At 50.0% G+C, this 13,825-nt stretch overlaps 1 protein-coding gene across 1 annotated transcript in view; it reads right to left on the bottom strand.

Annotated features, from left to right (window-relative positions):
* nompA (no mechanoreceptor potential A) overlaps nucleotides 1-13,825 on the bottom strand; it is a 152,546-nt gene that overhangs the window by 49,628 nt on the left and 89,093 nt on the right. Inside the window, exons 3-5 of the mRNA XM_037433065.2 lie at nucleotides 4,062-4,162; nucleotides 2,572-2,842; nucleotides 1,103-1,378 (exon numbers count right to left, since the gene is read on the bottom strand). Of these exons, the coding sequence (XP_037288962.2) occupies nucleotides 1,103-1,378; nucleotides 2,572-2,842; nucleotides 4,062-4,162 (648 nt within the window). The remainder of the gene's footprint in view (nucleotides 1-1,102; nucleotides 1,379-2,571; nucleotides 2,843-4,061; nucleotides 4,163-13,825) is intronic.

Raw genomic sequence — 13,825 nt, 5'->3', positions numbered from 1 at the left:
GAAGCGCACTCAATTGACATTAGAAATGAAGCGTAGCATGTATCGTGGCGGAAATTTTGCTAACTCGAAGGTCTGCGATTCCATGTCATGCCTGTCACAGCGACCTGAAAATAACCACGCCAGGCCTGCGCGGAACGCGCAGCAGTCACAGCAAAAGCTAGAAGAGCGGCCTTCAGAGCCTTTTGTAAACACTCTTTGGATAACTGCTACAAGCACACTGCTGGGTACCCACTACGCCATAAACATTAATAATTTTTGTGTAGTAAGCCAGCCTTCACTATGCTATCCTTCGTCATTCTTTAGAGAAGCATGGTATCCGCTGCACACTTGTTAGGAATTTGGGGTAATTTTTATGCATAGCCTGACGACGATGAATAATTATGCCTGAACTCGGTATGCGCCACAGTTATTAAACTATTTTTCAATTTACCGAGTTTTTTTTTTCTTTTTCTTTCGATACTGGTTACCGGCCGCGGCGGCGGTGGACAACTAAGGTGCCCTGCGTGACTCATGTTCTGATCTCATAACAGCGTTTGCTGTAAAAACAAAAAAAAGGAAAAAAAAAACGTCGTGACTTGTTTGACAGTCGGTGATGGCAGGCAGGCAGGTGGATAGATAGATAGATAGATAGATAGATAGATAGATAGATAGATAGATAGATAGATAGATAGATAGATAGATAGATAGATAGATAGATAGATAGATAGATAGATAGATAGATAGATAGATAGATAGATAGATAGATAGATAGATGGATAGATAGATAGATAGATAGATAGATAGATGGAAAATAGAGGGATAGATGGAAAAATAGAGGGATAGATGGAAAAATAGAGGGATAGATAGATAGATAGATAGATAGATAGATAGATAGATAGATAGATAGATAGATAGATAGATAGATAGATAGATAGATAGATAGATAGATAGATAGATAGATAGATAGATAGATAGATAGACAGACGGATAAGTGGAAAGATGGATAGAGGGATAGATGGATGGATGGATAATGACAAGGATAATGGACGGATCGGTAGCCGCAACGCACTGACGTCACCCGAAAACGTGAGCACTGCGAGCCAAGACAGAGGTGCGCACTCACTGGGCAAGCAGAGGTTCTCCATGTACTCGGCGTTCGAGTCCGGCTTGAATCCCTTGGGGTTCATGTAGCGGGTCTCGGGGCTGAGCCGACACAGCTGCGCGGCGCGGTCGTAAGTGGCCGAGCGGCACACCAGGCTGGCCTCGGAGAGGCACTTGTCCTCGCACTCGGTGCGGTTCGACGAGTACACCTCCTTGTCGCCGACGCCGTCCATCCGGTAACCGGGACTCCGGTCGAACACGTACAGTCGACTCGAGCACTCGGTGATCACTTTGCTCGCTGCGGTTAGAGGATTCCACCAAACAGGCATTTTTGGGAGAGAAAGAACATCAACAATGTGGGCAGCAATGTATAGGTGCGCGCATCAAGTGCTCGAGACGTGGTGCTAATTCGGATGCGATTTGCCGTACGGCTGTTTGTACCAGCAGCCGCATCCAACAAATGTCTTAACAGGTTCCGATGGCATGCGGCGACGATTCGCCCACCGCGTGTGCATCCACGAGCTCGCGTTCGAACGCGAACGGCGCTACCAATAACGTCGGCCTAGCTATAGGCCTGTATACACTCGGAGTCTTCAATGAATGTGGGCTGCGGCGAGATTTGTCATTCGCAAAGGCGTAGCTTTGTTGGCAATGTTCTTAGAGAACGAAGCAAGGCTTTGTGACGTTATAAAGGGTGCTTACCAGCGCAAACGACAGGGCAGGAGGGGACAGGAGAAGAGACGAGACAGAGCGCTGAACTGCCAACAATTTATTTCTTGTGAAGGTATTCGCTTTTATACAGTTACCAGTCGCACTATAGTCATGCGCGAAACACAATGACAATGCATAAGTACATCACATTGACAAGCAAAGGAACAACTTTTCCTTATCGGTGAGCGCGACAGAAGGTGTGCTAACACAAGCATCTTTCAATGAGCAAATCTTTTCTGCCTCTCTGATCTCGCGTGTGGTACGATCCCTGCATCTAGCAACAATAGAACACTCTGAAAATATTGGCCGGCAGCCACACGTGCTGCAGTGAACGGACAGCCATCCTTGTTTATAGAAATAAATTGTTGGCAGTTCAGCGCTCTGTCTCGTCTCTTCTCCTGTCCCCTCCTGCCCTGTCGTTTGCGCTGGTAAGCACCCTTTATGATGTTATACCAACACGCCCAATCCCACTGTCTCTTGTGTGTCTCTTGTGACGCTGCTTGTTTTGTGCTTAATAAATAGGATACGACGTCTTCCGAGAGAGTGAGAGCGAGAGACATGCGAGGAAACGCAGGGAAGTTAACTATACGCACGTCCGGTTTGCTACTCTGCACTATAGGAACAGATAAATAGGGGGGGGGGGATAGGGGAGAGAGAAGAAAGATACACACAATCACGAGCACATTCGGGGGGCACACTCAGTCTACAGGCGGTCGCTCAGATTTGTTGACTTCAGGTACTTCTGTTGCGAAAGCAGTATCGAGATAAAAAGGGGCTCACATGAGAGGCAAACTTCGTTGTAGTGCCAGGCATTGTTCTGTCGCACGAGCGTCTCGCCCCCGTCGGGCGACGCCCTGTCGTAGTAGAGGTAGCACACCGACTCCTCGAACTCCACGGGTGCCGAACCCGAGGCCTGCGCTGGAGTCGGTGGTCTCCGGCGTCCCGGCATGAAGTCGAAGGACAGGCACTGAGCCACGGCCGTCGTTCGGTCTTCCTGGCAGCGCCTGACGCACTCCTCGAGCACCTTGATAGGCTGCTCGGCGCGCGTTATCTGAGCGAGAAAAATGCATTTATGTCGTTGTGGTAGAATTCACTAGTGTGCGTAGCAGTGTAAATGGTTTTCTATTACGGGGGAAGGTGGGAGCAAGTTTCAAAACAGCCCCCTCCTCCCCCTTTTTCTCTGACTGCAAGAGCCCGACAGAAAGCAAACTTGCTAAATGTGTTATTTTTGGCGGAATGCTTGGATCATGAGGGACACAGAAGAGGCCGAGAGAATCGCCAACAAAGGACAGAAAAGAGACAGAGGAGCGGGTTTCTACATGTTTCAAGCATTGCGCTAGGAATAAAATTCGTGGCAAACATAACACACCAACTCATCCAGGAACAACTTATTCTAAAGCAAACTTCGGAATGGACGGTAAGTTGAGTATGATGCAATGTCGTGCGGCTCACAATGGTCTTCCTTTCCTCACAGGCATTACAGCATTAAACACATGAGTATACCGTTCTTGGAATGCAACATGGGGGATGTTCAGCTGGTGTTCTGCTCAAGAACCTTCGCGGCAACAAACCTTAGCATTGTTGATCGTATCCGACAGAGCAGACAGCTGGGGCTGACTTAGCGTCCCCCCTAACGGGGGAGAGTGAGGGGGGAGTCTGCATCACCTGCCACCCGCGTGCGCGCACCTATGACAGACGTTTATGATACGACCGACGACAGGTTTTTACAGCTTTTCTGTGGGCCCGTACACGCGCTATCCGCACAGCCGCACCGGCGCACGTGCTGGGACACCTGCCGCACGCGAGCGGAGAGCGAAACAGCGAATCGGCGATGCTCTTTAGCCCTCCGCTTGCGTGCGGCAAGTGTCCGGTCACGTGAGGTGCGCCTGTGTGTACAGCGCGTGTACGGGCGCTTCATCGTAAATTTTCTGCGCCCGCAATTGAAACATGCATATCATTTTCCACATACCATTTTCGAGCTTTACTAGCCGTTTTATCAAAGAGATGAAGCTGCAGCCTTTTCGTGTTTTTTGTTCATCATTAGGCGATTGATTATGTGGATTCTCCCCTCCGTCCGCGCTCATTTGACTAGGAGCACTTCCGAATGAAAAATCAACGGGAATCCCGCTCCAGATTCGATAACGCCTTGTCGAGTTCTTATGGGGCGCGTGAGGAGTGTTTTACTTGGGAAATGTGTTAAGTTATGATGCCTTTTGAACAACATCGTCCGAGAATACCAGCAGCGATTTGTCCGAGGTTGTAGCACTCACCAGTTCGACGCGTTGCCGTCCTCCACCGAATCCGGCGCTGAGCTTGTAGTCGGATATTTTCTCGTAGACTAGCTTCCCGACACCGTTGTTGCAACTCTGAGCTGCGGCGTGAAAAGAAGATACGGCAGAAGGTTGTTTGGATGCACTGCATCGCACGCTTTCGTCGTAATCAGACACAAAATACTACCACACTGGGCATTGTTAGTTCATTATTTGTTTACTTTATTACAAGCACACCCCATACGTTGCGATCAAAGATAACATGGGTGAAATAGCACCGAACACCAAGTGCGTTCTCTTCCTTTGCTGTGTCTAGGACACGGCACGTCTACAGAGCGTCATTTATTTCCTCTACGATCCAGCATTCACGTTAACGAAATTTAAATAATTAGGCTACTTAATGATGTGATGTCTATTTGAGCTTTTTAAGGCACTTAGAAAAGAATACGCTGCGCAACAGATTACCTGCGGAGAAATAACGGACCCAGCAACCACTAGAATGACTAGTTGAGCACATAAACAAAACGGCAACGAGGTAGGACTATAGGTGCACCCATAACATGCTAGCAGATACCTAACAATGCATGCGAAACGTATGCGATAGAAAAAGTAGTGAATGACATGGGAGTTTGAAATTTCGTCGGGAAATTTGTTAATTCTTGCGAGTTTATCTCACTGAGAGAGTGGTGGACGTTATAGCGCAAGCTAGGTAGAGCTATACAGGTCCAAAAAGTATACAGAGAGAATTTTATTGGGGACCGATGATAATCGTTCTCATTACCGCAACCGCGTAAGACGACATGCATGCGTGTTTGACAAAATTGTTGACGATTTAGAGCACCTTATGTACAGATGCAGTCGCACTTGTCTAGAATGCTCAGCCCAGTGCTCCAGCTGCCCCCTTTGATAAAATGTGTAAAGCCCGACGCCGTCATGATACCAAGCATGGTCATACTGCGTGTTAGCCCCTAATGACATTTTAAGCATGAATGAAAGCTTCTAGCTAGCGTGAGGTAAAAGCCGCGGACGACAACAGTGTCGACAGCCACACGCTTCGCTGCTCTATAGGCAAGTGTGATTCTGTCTGTACTCTGCGGGGGAGCAGTAGGCCGTCTCTGAATACCACGGCCCAAATTATTCGTACATGTTGTGTTTAGAACAAATGTTCGACGATTTAGAGTCCGCAGAACTCTACTATGGGAGAGCATTCAGCTGGGGCAGTACCATGCCGAATTCGGTAAGAATCTTTAGAACAAAGGTTCGGTGATTTAAAGTGCGACATACTTTGCTATGGGAGTTCAATATACTTTTCCTGTTTTTGTCAAATGTAGGAGGAGCTGCAATAAACCTGTGTCTAGAAAAGGTATTTAACCGTTTAGAACTTGGTTCGTTCTCAAGAGTGGAAGAGTAGTGAGCCATCCCGATGTGTGTTCAAAACAAGTATTTAATAATTTACAGTACTTGGTACTCTACTATGGGAGAGCAGATAGCTGTTCCAGACAAAGGTAATGCAGGACCTGATTAGAAAAAGTGGATAACTATTTACTATACTATGGTATAGCATAAAGCCGTCCCGTCGGCCTCACACAAGACGAGGTGCTGTGGACGAAAATTGCGCCGTGACCAGTCAGCCATTGCTACACTACGTCACAGGTTCAACCATGTTCAGCAAAAAATGTTTAACGATTTTGGGTACATTATACTCTACCATGGGAGAGCTGTAGACTTCCCGGCAAAGACAGATACCGAGTTTTGCTACAATACAGCCAATAACGGTGCATGCGTTTAGAAAACCAGGTTTACTATTTAGAGTACTCGCGAAGTTGTACTGCAGTAGGCGCTTCAAGACGTATTTATGATGCGTTGCTAATGCCGGTAATTGTGCCTTCTAAAGTACGTGGCTACGTTGACGGACACTAAGTTATTTGCCTATCCTGCCATCTTATATATATATATATATATTGTTACGCCACGTATGTGCCGGACGAAGAAGGAAAAAGAAGCAAGGGGTGTGGAAGAAGAAGATCATCATCATCTGCCTGCGCCGATACGGCTCGTCCCTCGAACCGTGTATCAATAAACCCCCAGACGCCTACTTCGGACGTAACAGAGTGGTGGAAGGTGCTGGGTATAGGAACCAACGACGGGACCGCTACCCCTCGGATTTCGCCGGAGTCGTCGCCTCGCCGGCCTGCCTCCTTCTTTGGCCATCATGCCTGACGAAACAGAAGCTCGGGAACCAGTCCCCAGCAGTTCTTGGCCGTATCACAGAGAGCCACGAACCTTCTCCGGGAGGACCAATGACGACGTGGACTCATGGCTCAAACATTTCAAGCGAGTAAGCAACTGCAACAAATGGGATGCTGCCTCCCAACTGTCACGCGTTGTTTTCTACCTCACTGATGTTGCCCTCGTTTGGTATGAGAACCATGAAGATATTCTGACAACATGGGAACGCTTTGTTGAAGAAATCAAGAAGTGTTTCGGCAACTCAGCTGCAAAAAAGAAGCTTGCCGAGCAGAGTCTTGCACAGAGGGCCCAGCTATCCGGTGAGACCTGCACCGTGTATACTGAAGAGATTTTGAGGCTGTGTAGGGAAGTCGATTCCAGCATGTCGGAAGAGGACAAGGTGGGGCATTTGCTGAAGGGAATTGCAGAAGATGTTTACAACTTCCTTATTAGCAGGGAAAGCCTGACTTCAGTGTCTGACGTTGTACGGCACTGCCGCACGTTTGAAACCCTGAAGCAGCGCAGAATAGCGCCTAAGTTTGGTCGTCTGGCAAATGTCACCTCAGTAGCCAGCATAGAAGCGGCCTCAACTGGTGACCTTTCGGCAACCATCCGCCAAATTGTTCGGGAAGAGTTACTCAGACATGGCGAAATGACACGTGAACGGGCAGCTGCCACGTCTCCATCCTATTTCCCGCAGGACACCACTGCCCCACAGCTCACAGTTTATGAACATCCATCCGTCAACGCAACGGAGGTTGCAGGGCCTCGGCGTATTCAGCAGTCAAGTCCGGTTTTTTACGAGCGATCACAGTACCCTCAACGTTTCCGTTCCGTACGCCCATACCACCCACCGACAACTGATTTCATTGAATCTCGGGCTTACGCGAACGCTCGCAGACGTGAACACTTCGAAGAACGGCGACGACCTCGTCCTGCGCCTGTGTGCTACAACTGTGGTCTGACTGGTCACATATCGAGGTATTGCGATCGTTCGCGCATACCACGCTATGATCAGTGGACAAGCTTGACCGATAAACCTGCTGTCCCACCTTTTCAAGGACACTGGCCCACCGACTCAAGACCCGGCAGCAGCTTCTGGCACGGACACTGGCGCAACAACTCCCCTGCCTCTGATCGAAGTGTGACGCCACCTCCTGCGCCTCGATCCCACCGGTCTCCATCGCCACGGCGCCGCCCATCGTCACCACATCAGGAAAACTAAACAGTGCGGCCGATGGGGGTGAGGTCGCTGGTGACTTGCTGCAAAACGAAATACCCCCGTCTGTGTTGATGTTCAAGAACAAGGTAGAAGTTTTTGTTGATGGTGTGTGTACGATGGCTTTGGTGGATACTGGTGCTACAGTTTCGATTATGAGTGCTGCTTTTAAACACCGTTTAGGACAAAAGGTGATGTTTTTGTGGGAGAAGGCAACAACATTCTGTGGCGTTGGTGGTAACTCGCTGTGTCCCATTGGTGTCTGTACCGCAGAAGTGTGCTTGGGTGATCAAGTGTTTGTCACAGAGTTTACGATTCTTCCAAGGAGCACACACGACATAATCCTGGGGATTGACTTCCTTCGAATGTGTGGCGCCACTGTTGATTGTAGAAATGGAGAGGTGTACATATGTGATGCTGCCCCTGGAGAACTATTAGAGAATTCAGACAGGGAGCACGGTGCGCTCCGGGTCAGTGAAGATAGCATTGTGCCGGCATTCTCTGCAGTCTGTGTTCCTGTATACTCTTCACGCATTGAAAACAGTGACAGTGCGTTCGACGCATTAGTGGAGCCCGTTCATCTCAGTTGCATTAAGAAGAACACATTGGTGCCGCATTGCATAGTGTCACTCGTTCAAGGACGCACAGGACTATGGGCGGTAAACTGTTCAGCTGAGTCGGTGGTTCTACCAGGAGGACTGAAGCTTGCCAAGTTCAAAACATACTCACCGATGGCAGTGGCTGCCCTCAGTGATGCTCCAGGTGGGGCCTCAGCCAATACTTCTACGGCCGATTCAAAACTTTTACCTATGATCGACAAGTCACTTACTACTGACAAACGCCGCATGCTTCTGGACGTTTTGTCGAAATACGTGGCGATTTTCGATTTTTCCCATGACCATGCGCCCTCGATTCCCGCGTCTCGGATTCTCCACAGGATAAACACGGGAACAGCACAGCCCATCCGCCAGAAACCCTACCGAGTGTCGCCGTCTGAGCGCAAGATAATTGATGAACAAGTGCGTGATATGCTGCAGAAGGGTGTCATTCGAGAATCATCGAGTCCTTGGGCGGCTCCCGTGATTCTAGTCAAAAAGAAGGATGGTACCTGGAGATTCTGTGTGGACTATCGCCGTCTAAACTCCGTCACAAAGAGAGATGTCTACCCTCTCCCACGCATTGATGACGCTCTAGACTGCCTCCATTCAGCATCCTACTTTTCGTCCATAGACTTACGCTCAGGCTATTGGCAAATACCTGTGCATTCAATGGACAAAGAAAAGACGGCTTTCGTTACTCCGGATGGACTATATGAATTTAACGTGATGCCTTTTGGTCTATGTAACGCGCCCGCTACATTTGAAAGATTCATGGACACCATTCTGCGCGGCCTGAAGTGGAACATCTGTATGTGTTATCTTGACGACGTTGTTATCTTCGGGCGTACATTCAGTGAACATAACGAAAGGGTAGAGCTGGTTTTGAAATGTATTCGAAATGCTGGCTTGGTTCTTAATGCAAAGAAGTGTCATTTCGGAGCTCGACAAACACTGGTGCTGGGACATCTCGTCAACAAGGATGGCATCAGGCCCGACCCGAATAAGACGGCGGCTGTTAGAGCTTTTAAACCACCTGGCTCAGTGAAGGAGCTTCGGAGCTTCTTGGGCCTCTGCTCTTACTTTCGCCGATTTATTCCCGCCTTTGCAGAAGTTGCCTTTCCACTGACCTGTCTTCTCCGCCAAGGTGCTAGTTTTGAATGGACTCCTGATTGTGAAACTTCTTTCAACCAACTGAAGTTCTTGCTCACGTCGCAGCCTATCCTGCGGCACTTCGATCCTTCTGCGGCGACTGAAGTTCACACCGACGCAAGCGGCATTGGCATAGGTGCAGTCCTGATACAGCGATGTAATCAAGTGGAACACGTAATCGCATATGCCAGTCGTACTTTAAGTAAGCCGGAACGCAATTACACTGTGACCGAACAAGAATGCCTTGCACTCGTCTTCGCTGTGCAGCGATTCCGCTCATACCTATACGGTCGTCCTTTCCAAGTAGTTACGGATCATCATTCTTTGTGCTGGCTTATCAACCTTCGGGATCCGTCAGGCCGTCTAGCACGCTGGGCCCTCCGGCTGCAAGAGTACAACTTCACGGTATCGTACAAGAGCGGCAGAAAACACGCGGACGCAGACTGCCTTTCAAGGATGCCAGTTGATGCTACAGTTTGCGACGCTGACGATTTCGATCATCTGATTGCGTCCGTAGCACCAGCGTTCCCGGATAAGGCCACCTTTGAAACTGAGCAGCGGAAGGACGTGAGTTTGAATCCGTTATTCGTGATCGCACAAGCATCCACTCCGGAAAGCCGCTTTTGCGTCCGTGATGGTCTACTGTACAAGAAATCCATCTCCGGCACCGGTTCCCGCTTCCTGCTGGTGGTTCCAGAGGCACTACGGTCATCTGTTTTGTACGCCATGCATGATGACGCCACTTCAGGTCACCTCGGAACGACGCGCACTCTTCATCGTACCCAGGAACGCTTCTACTGGCCACGTATGCGCCAGTCAGTTGAGTTGTACGTGGCCAGTTGTGCGCAATGCCAGGCGCACAAATCTCTCTCAGCAGCTCCGGCCGGACATCTACAACCTGTGACGCCTCCCAGTTCTCCGTTCGAACAAATTGGCATTGACCTGGTGGGCCCTTTTCCGCGTTCATCGAAAGGCAACAGATGGATTGTGGTATGTGCTGACCATCTTACTCGGTACTGCGAGACTGCTGCCCTGCCATCCGCGACTGCTGGTGAAGTGTCGTCCTTCCTTCTCCATTCTATCATACTGCGTCATGGGCCCCCTCGCGTCATCATAAGTGACCGTGGACGTCAATTCACGGCAGACGTTGTCGAACAACTTCTCCGTATGTGTGGCTCAGAGCTCAGACACTCGACGCCTTATCACCCGCAGACGAATGGTCTCGTCGAGCGAACAATTCGAACACTGGTGAATATGCTTTCTATGTACGTTGCTTCGAACCACAAGAACTGGGACGATGTCTTGCCGTTCGTCACATACGCGTTTAATACTTCCCAACATGAGACCACCGGCTACAGCCCGTTCTTCCTCCTCTATGTTCGACCCCCCCGTTATACTCTGGATACAATATTTTCCTTCTCTGATCGGGACCAATCAGAAATCTCCCTAGCAGAAACTCTTTGTCTCGCCGAAGAAGCTCGTCGTCTTGCTCGTTTACGTACAATAGCCTCGCAAGACAGATCGGAAGTTCGTTATGACAGCAAGCACCGGCAGGCCACATATATTCCGGGAGATCTCGTGTTGGTGTGGAAGCCTTTACGCAAACGTGGCTTGTGCCAAAAACTGCTCGCGCACTACATCGGACCTTTTGTTATCCTTGACCGCCTGAGCGCAGTCGACTACCGCATCGCACGTCTTACAGCTAGCGGGAGACGTTCCAGAAAGACAGAGGTCACGCATGTCGCTCGCCTGAAGCCTTTCAGTCAACGCGACACTGCATGAAACGCGCGGCGCGCTTTGTCTGCGAGGGGGGAAATGTTACGCCACGTATGTGCCGGACGAAGAAGGAAAAAGAAGCAAGGGGTGTGGAAGAAGAAGATCATCATCATCTGCCTGCGCCGATACGGCTCGTCCCTCGAACCGTGTATCAATAAACCCCCAGACGCCTACTTCGGACGTAACAATATATATATATATATATATATATATATATATATATATATATATATATATATATATATATATATATATATATTGTTACGTAAAAATGACATGAGGCGTGTCTATTTAAAATCTATATTCAAACTGATGCGTATGGCGTCGACTACGGTGGAAGACAGCACGCACAACCGACAGACTACTTCCTCGTTGTCGTCTTCTGACCGCTGATACGTCAGCTACGTAGCACGTGTATTGCGGATTTTTCGTAACTTTGATGCATTCCTGTATTTGTTCAAACTATTTTAATCAGTGTATCATGTGTATTGTGCCTAAATTTTGTTTTTTCTCGTGATGCCCCTCCTGCTTGGGCCCTTCAATGGGCTTGCAGTATGTCTTAAATAAATAATAAATAAAATTACCCCCCCCCCGGCGGTAAAAGCGCCGTCTCGGTGCACATTAACTACGGTCTTCAGTAGGCAGGTGGTAAGGTTTTAGCCTGCTGACGTGCACAACATCACTGGGTGTGGTTGCAGGCGGGCTTGTGGTCTCAGATGCAGGAATGATCTCATAGGTGACGTCGGTTACCTGGCGGATGATAGGGTAAGGACCCATGTAGCGAGACAACAACTTCTCTGATAAGCCAACTCGACGAACTGGGCACCACAGGAGAACAAGAGAACCGGGTGAGAAGTGAACGTCAGCATGCCGGCTGTCGTAGATGGCTTTCTGGGTGGCTTGCGAAGCCGAAAGTCTAGAGCGGGCGATCTGACGTGCGTGGTCGGCACGAGCAATAGCGTCGCGTGCATATTCGGTTGACGGCGTTGTAGTGGTTGGAAGCAGGGTGTCGAATGGTAACTTCGGATCACGGCCATAAAGCAAATAAAAGGGTGAATAACCAGTAGTGTCGTGGCGTGAAGAATTGTACGCGAAGGTCACGTGAGGTAGCGCCAGGTCCCAGTCATGGTGGTCGGAGGACACGTACATCGCGAGCATGTCCATTAGGGTCCGATTCAGCCGTTCGGCGAGGCCATTTGTTTGGGGATGGTAGGAAGTGGTCAGCTTGTGGTGCGTCGAGGAAGAGCGCAGAAGATCGTTGATTACACGGGACAAAAATGCGCGGCCGCGATCCGTGAGTAATTGGCAAGGAGCGCCATGGTGTAGGATGACGTCGTGGAGCAAAAAGTCCGCAACGTCAGTAGCGGTGCTGGTGGGGAGCGCTCGAGTGATGGCATACCTAGTCGCATAGTCTATAGCAACAGCGACCCACTTGTTGCCCGATTTCGACTCGGGAAAAGGACCGAGAAGATCTATACCAACACGGAAGAAAGGTTCGGTTGGGATGGAGATCGGTTGAAGAAGTCCAGCCGGGGGCGCAGTAGGTCGCTTCCTACGTTGGCATTTATCGCAGGAGGACACGTAACGGCGAACGGACCGGGCGAGACCGCGCCAAAAGAAGCGGCGACGCGCGCGGTCGTACGTCCGAGATACACCCAGATGACCAGCAGTTGGTTCATCGTGAAGCTCGTGCAGCACGGTTGAACGCAAATTTTTCGGCACGACAAGAAGGAGCTCAGGGCCATCTGGCCGGAGGCTACGACGGTACAGCGTGCCGCTGATATGTCAGCTACGTAGCTATATATATATATGCTCACTTGCTTAATGCTCTGTCTTATTTACCATTTAGGTTTTATCCTGGCTTCGTTTCACCGTCCTTTTCATTACCTCCTCTGTCATCTTATGGCGTCATCCATCGGCGGATTTGGAGTGACCCACGAACTCAGCGCCGGAGCGCTCCACTCTGGCGGAGGGCAACAGAAAAGATTCTATCAATGGAACACACGTGCTCCCTCTGGAGCAAATGGCAGAATCAGAATGAAACGCGACGCGCGCTTCTGTCTTCTTGCTTGATTGGGCACGCTGGGCAGAGTGAGGGGGCGCTGCAAGCGCGCGATGATGTAGGACGTGCTGCGCTTCGGCTCCGCTGATTTTCGGCTGGAACCACGGGCAACTTCACAGTACCCCGTCAAGACCAGCATCAATCGTTTCGGCAACTCACAGGCAACACGTGGATACCAGTGTCATCGGTTTTTGACAACTTTACGGCCGATCATCACCCGACCACGTTGGCGACGCCGTTAAGCCAAACGGCGACGCCGACGCCCGGCGGCGTGGGACCGGCTTTCCGAGGCAACATGGACGCTACTCTCATGCAGCGTGGATACGACCCGCATGCCATGACGTGGGAGACGATTACGATTTCCGAAACGCCAAACTCTGCTTCTTCACCGAGGTTTCGGAGCCAAGCTCTCAACGACGCGGTGGAACGCCGCTCGCAAGCCAACGCCAAGAAGCCGGCGTCCGCCGCTGCTTCGGCATCCGGCACGCCAGTTGACAAGACGCAGCCTCCCGCTTCGCGCGCTGTGGGACGCAAGGGCAAGTTTCTCACCAAATAAAAGCCTCGCCCGTTTCCGAAACTGAGTCCGGACGACTATGTAATAGTCGTAAAGCCACGAGAGTGCATCTCATTGCATGATGCTTCCTCAGAGAACTGGTACGGGACTGCGTTTAAGGCATACCTCGGGCCCAAGCGAGCTGAGACGCTGACAGTTATTCCATCGAGAGAGCAA

The sequence above is a fragment of the Rhipicephalus microplus genome, chromosome 10, assembly GCF_043290135.1.
Source record: "Rhipicephalus microplus isolate Deutch F79 chromosome 10, USDA_Rmic, whole genome shotgun sequence".
In the NCBI taxonomy this organism is placed as follows: domain Eukaryota; kingdom Metazoa; phylum Arthropoda; class Arachnida; order Ixodida; family Ixodidae; genus Rhipicephalus; species Rhipicephalus microplus.
This window is presented reverse-complemented; position numbering and strand designations above follow the sequence as displayed.